At 37.6% G+C, this 10,092-nt stretch overlaps 1 protein-coding gene across 2 annotated transcripts; it reads right to left on the bottom strand.

Annotated features, from left to right (window-relative positions):
- Positions 1-1,600: 1,600 nt before the first annotated feature.
- On the bottom strand, positions 1,601-9,565 carry LOC103714287 (basic leucine zipper 6). Of its 2 annotated transcripts, none has more exons than XM_008801485.2 (5): positions 9,466-9,565; positions 8,001-8,658; positions 3,068-3,143; positions 2,851-2,977; positions 1,601-2,164 (listed from the first exon to the last, which is right to left on the bottom strand). In XM_008801485.2, exons 2-5 carry the CDS (start codon positions 8,582-8,584, stop codon positions 1,959-1,961), a joined length of 993 nt encoding a protein of 330 aa, XP_008799707.1. In that variant the 5' UTR covers positions 8,585-8,658; positions 9,466-9,565; the 3' UTR covers positions 1,601-1,958. The 2 variants fall into 2 exon arrangements, with proteins under 2 accessions (XP_008799707.1, XP_008799706.1); XM_008801484.2 differs by having other exon boundaries at positions 8,001-9,377; positions 9,466-9,553.
- Positions 9,566-10,092: the final 527 nt, after the last annotated feature.

Raw genomic sequence — 10,092 nt, 5'->3', positions numbered from 1 at the left:
AAGATGGAACGTGTAATATAAACAATTAAACCAATTCCCTCTCTGGTTCTTTAATTTTATACGAGTCATATGACAACAGGTCGCTATGTTGGCTTTGCTGTTCGACAGTGTTGCAGTTAAGGAACACTTTATCCTTTTGTTTTTTTGCTGCTAAATCATTTACAGCACAAGGATTTTGTTACGTACATCACATATTTATATTATGATCGAAGTTTATTTACATACTTAATCTAAATATCATTAGCTAAATGAATACGCTAATCTATAAATGATTCGGGGAGATCTCTAGGCAGTTGTTTTTTATGCTCATAAAAGTTGAATTAGACGAGACTAACTATGGGCCATGCAACATAGCCTAGGGATGCCATATGGCTTGCAAGGTGGAGAGCAGCCTTGCAAGGTGGCCGGCCCACAGCCCCGCGGCGGAGGACGGTGGTCCCCGTGGACGTGCCCTTCCATGCGTCCCTCCTCGGCGGATGCGCCGCCGTCCAAGCGACCTGCCCACGCCATGAAGACAGCATCGAGCGTGTTTTGTTTCATTGTTAGCGACGATATATGTTGCCCTTCAAGAAGTTGAGATAGATAAGCTCAGAGAAAATCATTTTAAGAGGATTCTGTGGCGCAAAATTTGGGAGCCATCTGCTATCCGATTAGGTGTCCAAATTGTTGACGTAGCATGGTATTGGCTAGATATTGGGCTTAAAAAACTTTTTGTCGTCCGAGATTTCACCTTCACTGATAAATTACTTATTGATTTAGAGGTTCTTGTTAACATTTTCGTTTTGGACGAAGCAGGATTTTATGTCGACGTGATTTGTGATGGGTCCAAATCTCACTTGAAGTGCGACAGCCGGACTGCATGCTACGTAATGCATAAGGAGCCGTTGGATAACCGCAGACTTGATCCGCCTGAACCACTTATCCCTGTTTTAACCTCTGCCCTCTTCTTTGATCAGACTTGTACCGACCTCGGTCTAACTAATCTTATTTTCTCCCTCAGTACTCTCCTACTCTCTTTTATGTGCACTTTCCGCTTCAATCGCACCAGCGCATCTTCACCATCAGGTACCCATTATGACTTTAACTCATCAACCCATCCTCAATCAACACCATAGCCTCAATTTTATATCCATTCAATTAAAAATCCATGTAACCTGTTTAATCTGATTCTACCCATTTAGTAAACAAGTTGCAAATTGGGTCACCTTAATAATAAAAAATCAGATTTAGATTTATATTTTTGATTTATTTAATAAATACACTAAGGTTGAGTTGATAAATTTTTGATCCAACTTGTATCCAATGCTCCTCCGGCACGTTCAGTGGTTGGAAAGCAAAAGTCATTCCGAACGGCATCCAATAAATTCAAGGATAGTTAACAGCCAGAGTAAACCACACACCCATGGCGGTAGATACCAGTCCATATGCTACTCACATCTCTACTCCACCAATAGGCTATGGTTGATGCATCATGGCTCCAAGCATATGCTGCATTTCCTCCGGCAGCTTGCCGACTATTACCCCAAAGGCGCTAACAGTAGTTGGGATGGCATCCATCACCCATCTCACTGGAACATCATTCCAGCGATTAAATCATCGCTATCTGATCACCGTTTTGGATGCGCTAGAGATAATATTATAAGAGTATAAATATTACACAGCTTTCAAGAGTTTCTCTCATAATTTCATAAAATCTACCAGCGATTGAAGACCACATCAAAGCTGTGCAAGCTTGTACATGCATTCAGAGTTCTGTAGTTGGAGGGAAAGTTTAACCTGCGATGCTTTCCTACCACATTTATCGCGGACGGGGGGGAACCATTTTGCGCAAAGAGGAACGCAGATGCTAGCTATAGGCTTACCAGCCCGTGGCTCTGAATCTAGCTTTTGGAATGATAATTCTAGCAGGAAGGTAGTTCGGAGAGCTGAACTCACCGGTTGACAACCAGGGTCCATCATCAGCGTCCAAGACCGTGTCTCGTCGGAACTGGGCTCCCCCCCAGACTGAGCTTCCCGATGTCCAACATCGGCCAGCTATCACCTGAGATATCTGCAGCATTTGAGAAGCCCATCTCGAAACAGGAAGCGGCGCTTCTGAGGCTCCGCTGACACCCATAAATCATTTTTAATCTCTCTGCTTCACTCTTCAGAGACTGGTACTGGCCTGCAGATTTTGGCAATTGCAACACGTTCAGAGAAAAATTATAATCATCGTACAATGTAAACAGGATTTAAAGGAATATTATAACCGAGGTTCCTTCTCTTTCCGGGCAATAAGGCCAAAACAATCCAGAGTTCAGACAAGCTAGGACGTGAATTTACAGCTATGACTGCAGATAATTTATGAAGACGCCCTAACCTTCGTGTCCCACCACACATTTACAAACTTAACAAAAATCATCAAGAAAAGATGTAGATGAGAGGGACAAGTATACTCAAAACTGCTGCATGTCCAATCTTTAGATACACGGTAACAGAAAATGGAGAAAACCGGCTGCTCTGACTATCACAGCCTAACAACCGGTGCAGCACACATTAGGAGGTGGCTGGATCCTGTGTTTATAATCTTACAAATTTGTTTGAGACATTGTCGTTGCAGTTCGAAACTTGAGAATCAGAGCCGAACAGAAGCCTATGTTTGTTAGGCGAGTTTCAGATCTAAATAACTTGACATGATTTTTTAGTTAAATAGGCCAACTGTGACTAATTAGCATAATTTTCAGTAAGTATCCAAGCAATCTATTTATACAAAGCCTAGAAGGCCAACTGTGACTAAGTAGCATAATTTTCAGTAAGTATCCAAGCAATCTATGTATACAAAGCCTACAAGAAACAAAGAATCACACTCACCATCCCTCATCATTTTCTCTTGCCGAAGAATGGTTATCTGCCGCCTCAGTTTCTTGTTTTCTATAGATAAAGCAAAATGCTGCTGATACATAGAAGCAACTCTTGCTGCCAACTCTGCTCCCAGAGTCTAAATAGAAGACAGACACAGGCAATGTTTCTATCAAGAATTTCAAGGACAAAATTAATCCATGGCAACGGCAAATGAGAACATGACTACCTGAAGTGCATCAACAGTTCTCTCAAGTTCAGCAATATATTGAAGCTTACGGACCCTAGATCGTTGTCCTGACCGCCTGTAGAAACACGTCAAGATGTAAATACAGCAATCTAATAATGAGAGCCATAAAATGGTTTCTACAAATGCATCATATTTCATATAAGATGAATATAATCATGCAGGCAGCATTAGCATTTTTCTAAGCAGTACAATGAACCAATTCAAATGGTGAAAGTAAAATGGCCGGGCCCCAAGTCTGATACCAGCAAAAAATTCATACTTTATACTTTCTTCAACAACATAACTTACTCATTTCAATATGACAAACAAAACCACAAATTCGGGAACATAAATACTACAAAATATTTAACTTCTGCATGCCCCGGGGGAGAAGTCAACCATCATAGAATCTGCAATAGGCGACATACCAAATGTTTCTCCACATTATGTTAGGGCTAGAGCAAGATGCCTAAGTTCGAACAGCTTGACCCTTCAGAAACTCACATATATATATATACACATATATATATATATATATATATATATATATATATATATATATATAATGTATAAATTACAGATAAAAATTTCTCAGGCAAAGTTGAGTCTTTCTGACACATGCAATCAAGAGGCCTAAGTTCAATCAGCCCCAGTGGATTGTGGATGTGATCTGAATTATCAAACTAGCACTTGGATTGGGCTTAAATCATAAAGCCACAGGCCAGGATTGGGCATGATTTGTAGGACAATTGAATGCTACCCTCAGCAATCAGCGTCATACTGCAGTCTGTCTAAATCATGATTAGCAGAGCTCCAAGTACAAATCACTAACTTCTACCGGAAAATTGCACTCAAATCCTAGAAAAGTCATTGATTGTGACAAAGCCCTGAGTTTTCCAACCCTTGTTACGTACCAAGAGCAAACATTTGGCAAATATATGATCCTCCTATCTTAAAAAGAAAATTAAAAAAAGATCCCTTCTTTGTCATCTTCCTGTATGCAATGATCTTCGATGAGGTAACCATTTTTTTTTTTTGCACTCTTCACCTTCCGCTGCTCCCGCAACTAAAAACCCTCCTTGATTTGCCAATTCATATCCAACATGGCCTTGCCCCCTTGGCGCACCAGGTATTGTTGGAGAAACAGTTGGCTAGACCAGGATGTTGAAAAAGCACTCCACAGTTTTGATATTATAACCATCTTCCCAAAGCCTACCTATTGCAGCTATGTGCTTCCTCAGGAATAAATTAGGAATCTACACCACCCAAGCAAAAAAGATCACAATGAAATAATGGTCAGGTAGATAGCCAGGCAACACAACTAAAATAACACCTTAAATCAATTAGGAGTACTTGACAAAATGTCCTTGGGACTTCATGATCTAAAAACAAATGGAGAATGTAGGGGTAGAGACATGACAACATCATTATTTTATCTGCCTCGATGAATATGATTAGAACAAACTTTAAAAACAACAAAAACATCAAAGCATAATGAAGGATAAATTAATACATAGACATGCAGAAAGGCAGTAGCTCATAATGAAGCACACTATATACATGCAGCAAAACCATGATACAATACCTTTTGAAGTCCTTTCACGAACAACCTCCCTTGTTATGGGTGAGAGGATGCTAAGACTAAGAGCTACTAAACATAAGCATGCTGCAGAAGAGTTTAAAGCATTAATATTGTAATATATTGTGGTGTTCTCTGTCTTCTTTATTGGTAATTCAGGACATACAAGCAAATATAAAGGATCCAATTTGCACAATTTCATGATTTGAGATGTAGCCCATAAAAAATTACAACCTCAGACTTAGCCTTGTCTCAATATCTCTAGAGATGGGCCATAAAATGATCAAGCAGAAGTTCATGAATATATCTAAATTTCTAGTCCATGTCACATTTGCAACATTACAATGGTGCTTTAAAAGAAGCAATATAGATAAATATAATGCAGAGGTAAAGTCAATAAATAACATGATAAAGGCAAGAGTCACACGAGAACCATGAAACACACATTCTACTCTACTTGCTAAAACAAAATATTTCAACAACTATTACTGCTAACACAACTCTCAAACCCCATCTTCAAGAGTTCTTCATATTTAGAGTAGCCATTTATTTCTATTACAGGATAAGTATATCGGTACCCAAATCTGATCCTTCCATGCCACCGCTATCCAATAATTTTTCATACTACCTCTCTTCCTAGTCCTTGCATCTGTAATTGCATCCTCTCCTTGCCGGTGCCCCCACCAGTCTTTATTGAATATCCATAGAATAAATCATATATGACTTGTTTTAAAAAATTTAACATCGATTGTTTGAAAATGAAAATTACTTATTACAGAAGCAAAAGAAACACTAAATCAAAGGAGAGAATAGGAATCAACCTTTCCCAAATGCATCATCACACATCTAGTGTGAATAGCACTCCTGAATCATGCATATGTAATACATGATACTTTGGAAATTGGTCATATAAGCATATTCAACACCTAAATTAATGTAACACTCTGAGACCATTTGCATATTTGAATATTGTTTTGAATATTCACGTTGGTACCATAATAACTCTGCCCATAATTGTCATGTACAAAACAAAAGCTGATACCAGTATTAGTTACAAAACAAGAGAAAGAGAGATAGCATGATTCCGTCTAACTAAATATGTTATATTTGTTTTATTTCAGTTTCACATAAATATTCACCATGACAAGAGAATAAACAAGAGAAGTACAAACCTAAGAGGGCACCAGACCTAGAAACCTGCTCAAGGTCTCATGTTCCCAACAAGCCATGGTCAAGGAGCCCTGATAAACTAAAAGGCCCTAAACACCCAGGCATGTAAATCCACAAAACATTATAAGCTATGTCCATGTAATATGATTTGTGGTAAGTTAGCAAACAAGAGAGATTTTGCAATATATAGTACAACAGAAATCAAGCTTCCATCTATTCACTCCATCCTGAAAATTTGAAAGATCATTTTCACGAACATATACATCCTCATCATTAATCCCTTTATCATAGGCTTTAAAGAGAAGGTCTGACTTCGAAATATTAAACAAGATATGCTTCTAGCAATCATAATGGTAGTAGCTAGAGAAATATATCAGTGTAGTAGAAAATAATATGGTCAAATTATGGAGACTAGTTAAACTCTTCATGGGATTTCATTTCCCCATGGAATCATGACCATGCATCGCAAGTTTATTGCACAATCCCATCTTATTACAAGTAACGAGCACCTACACAGAATACATATTAAAATCGAGAAGGGGGAAGGGGGAGATTGAAGAATGTCAAGTGACAAACATGATCTGTTGTGGAGTAGCTACCTCCAATGAAAACAGCTGACTTCAAGACTTCAAGTAGTAGTAGATTTTTTTTTCCTGGCTGAGAAACTTCAAGTAAAGATGATTCATTTAATGCATAGAAATGATTCACAACAAAAATCTCTCTCATCAAAAAATACAGAACTTTTCCAATACAAGAAGGTTGAGCTGACATAGAAAGAAAAAGGTATTGTCCTCAAGAACAATAAGCAGAAGTTGATGTAACTACCATATAGCAACCATTTTAGGCCCAAAGTAGTTACAAATCAAATCTCAATCTGGAAAAGGTCTAATTGAACCAAGTATACTTTTGAATTTCAATTTATCAATATATAGACTTATAATGAATATAAAATTGTTTCACTTTAATGATTTGTCTAATAAATTGTGCCTTGCAAAGACTTAAGTGTTCCCAATACTAAACCATCTCTTCTTTCCTTCCATAGGAACCATTTTAATTACTAGAAGTATCTCATATTGTTGGTCCTTGGTTGCAAAAGAGAGGTCTTCCTTCCAGCTAACTGGCCTTCCACTTCATCGCAATACCCTGCCTTGGCCAAAAATTCAACACTAATTCACAAGGGGTCAACATCAGGATGACAGCATATTGTATGCATGTTTTTCATACCTTAGTGGGTCACATGCCTAGTCCATATAAAAGCCAGCAATAATAGACATAATACTACTTGATGATTTAAGGTTAGCTTTAGCATAATAAGTAGAAACTTTGAAATGATGAGAACAAGAGTTCTGCATGGAAAAAAGGTCCAAAAAACTTGTTAATCCATTACAACATTCAACACATATAATTGTGAATATAACAAGTATCAAGCTTCTAAAACTCAAAACATAAATTACTTGTAAACACTCGCAAGTGCTTAGCTTATAGACCCCAAGTTCTCAAACATAAAATCAAAACTTCTTTCTTATCACCATCAAATGTTTATAACACTGCAACTCTATACAAAAAGGGGCCGGTTCTCAATATCTATCAAAATCTTAAATCATGGAATGAGAACTCAAGAACTTGTAAAATATGGGAAAGTGTAATATTAACTGTTCAAGCCTTTCCCGTGTTCAAACTGTAAAAACATATTATCAGGTCAACCATGTCTCATTTAACATCTTACAACACAATTCATATTAACCTAAGTTATTTGACAAACCTTCAAAAACATTGCGCACATCATTTAGATTTCTTGGATCATCGGCATGTAATAGAATAGGGTTATTCTTGTATAATAATTCATATGAGATTTTGCTCTTATCATGGATTATAATATGTTGCAGCTTATTTTTGTTTAGTTGAATTCTAAAAGAAATGTTGTCTAGCCATCCTACTAAAAATAATAGTTGATAATGCAAGATATATATCCCACAGAAATATAACAATGAATATTTAAATAACTCAAACAACAAAGTAGACAACTTGTCCCAACACATGAAGTTGAATGCATCTTCGAGAAGCTACAAGTATAACATCGTTGTTACATGAGCAATTGCTTGCTGCTTAAAGAGTAGGCTGCAACTAATCAGCGAAAAATATCCCCTATTTACATTAGATGCAGATGGAAGGAAAATGACCTACCTTCTTGCTGCCTTCTCTGGATCATGATCACCTGTTGCAGCAAGAACATCTCCGCTCACATTGGACTCACTACTATTGGAGCCACTATGGAAATCCACAGTTACATATTGCAATGGGTTCCAAGGAACATTTTCCAACAAAGCAGTCACCATCGAGCTTTCTGAACTGGTCAATTTACTCTTTTGGCGGGGGGAGTTGGGGCCGTAAACACAGCTTGCTTCAAACCCACTGCCTGCCTCTAACCCAGAATTACTTTCATCCTCATCCGTGGATTCTGATGGTTTGTGAAGAGCACACACTGATGAAGCGTTTCCTTCATCGACAGGGGATACTGGACCACCCAAAGTTGTCAGGACATCCAGAACTGCCGCAGAATCACTCGAAGATCTCCGATGAGAGATCCCTCTAGGACTACTTTCTGAGTCAGTCAAGAGGTCATCAAGCCATGAAAGTTTTTCATCTATGATGGACCCTTGGGATGGAAACCTATATAGTGTAGTTTGCGGGGTGGAATCCAGTGCACGGGGCAGCAAACCCCTGTTCTGAAATGGGCACCGTGGAGGGAGGTGGGCTGGGCGTGACATGGTGCGATAATTTAAGGCTAGCTTTTGCTCTGTTACTTAAAATTACCCATAACCATGTTATAGCTTCCTTTTTTCTGTAATAAAACCCAAAACTGTGAACACCAGAAGCGTCCAAAGAAGAAACCGAAGCAATCTCACACATTCGAACCAAACCAAATTGTAACAAAATTTCAAAGCAAATTACACTACAGCAAAATTTCAAAAGGGGATAAAACTGAGCACCAAAATCTACCTGCATTGCTCTAAATTCTAAATAGTAACACAAAAAAGGTCAAAAAAATATTTCTTTTAAAAAATTTCCATATGGTAATCTCCAAGATTAGAACATTAAAAGCCCTATAATCCGTTCAAACCAAATCCCTAACCTGCTACCCTTCTATCTCTTAGAGTTTTCTTGCTAAGACTCCAAACATCATAATCTTGAAGCCATGAGAGGAAAAAAAAAAGGCATTGCCAAGAAGAAAGCAGCAAAACACAATACGAAACCCAGATCCCTCAAGAATCACAAAAGAAACGCAAGGACGAGGTCAAGAACTAAAACCCTAACGTCCAAGATTTCCACCAGGATCAAAACTCAGAACCAATGAAACAGTAACCCGAATCTCGCCAACTTTCCATAGAGAAAAATATCTTGAGTCAAGAGCAAAGAGATCGGAAAAAGTAAAACAGAGAAAAAACACGCAAAAAAAGATTTAAATCGACAAGAAAAATATGACAAAAAAGGAAAAAAAAAAACAAATTGAAACAGTTATAGCTTAAAAACCGGCCGATCGCCCTTGGATGAAGAAAAGCGCTGAAAGAAAAGAAGGGTATCAGCGAGAAATATAAGCAAAAGATGTGATTATTTATTTTTTTCTTTCGGGATGCTGGGTTTGTCATACCTGCTCTCAGGTTCTACTTGGAGGATGAGAAGCGAGCAAAGCGAGAGAGAGAAAGAGAGAGGCTGGGGGTTTTAAAGCGAGGGAAGGACTTAGTGCTCGGGAACTTGTCACGTGTACCCCAAAAAAAATACCAAAGACTACCAAACCGGTTCTTTTGGCGAAGCGCTGAGGGTAAAAATGCTACTATATTTGCAAGATCTTTTGATTAAAGAGTCTAAATAATGAGAATAAATAATGATTATTATGTCCTGATTAGTTAATAAATGATGCTAATTAATTAAATGTTAATCTCAAGATGAAATCAGTATGGTAGCTAAAAGATAATTTTATTTCTGGGCAACAATTTGAATAATTATATTATTCCATCAATATAAATTTGAGTAAATAATAATCATTATTTTTAATCATACGAGCAAATATTATTACAATTATTTTAATTGAAAGATAATCTGTTTATCTGTTCACCAATCTAAAGAATATACTCTATCAAATAACTGGCAATCGAAGCAAGTAATTATATATCTCTATCACTAACGGCTATATTTAATTTTTAGCAACAGACAATAGTTGTTTTAATTATTATGTTTCTAATTGAATCTTAACAAAATAACAGTCGTGGTTGTGTGG

The sequence above is a fragment of the Phoenix dactylifera genome, chromosome 14 (assembly GCF_009389715.1).
Source record: "Phoenix dactylifera cultivar Barhee BC4 chromosome 14, palm_55x_up_171113_PBpolish2nd_filt_p, whole genome shotgun sequence".
In the NCBI taxonomy this organism is placed as follows: domain Eukaryota; kingdom Viridiplantae; phylum Streptophyta; class Magnoliopsida; order Arecales; family Arecaceae; genus Phoenix; species Phoenix dactylifera.
The sequence above is the reverse complement of the archived record's forward strand: the minus strand, read 5'-3'. Positions and strand labels throughout refer to the sequence as shown.

What these genes read in the sequence shown, in the direction of transcription:
- LOC103714287 (XM_008801485.2), bottom strand. Translation starts at nt 8,584, where the DNA reads ATGTCACGCCCAGCCCACCTCCCTCCACGGTGCCCATTTCAGAACAGG. An exon ending in CCAGAGAAGGCAGCAAGAAG is followed by an intron (nt 3,144 to 8,000) that starts GTAGGTCATTTT and finishes GTGTTTCTACAG; the next exon opens with GCGGTCAGGACAACGATCTA. An exon ending in AGAGAAAATGATGAGGGATG is followed by an intron (nt 2,165 to 2,850) that starts GTGAGTGTGATT and finishes CAAAATCTGCAG; the next exon opens with GCCAGTACCAGTCTCTGAAG.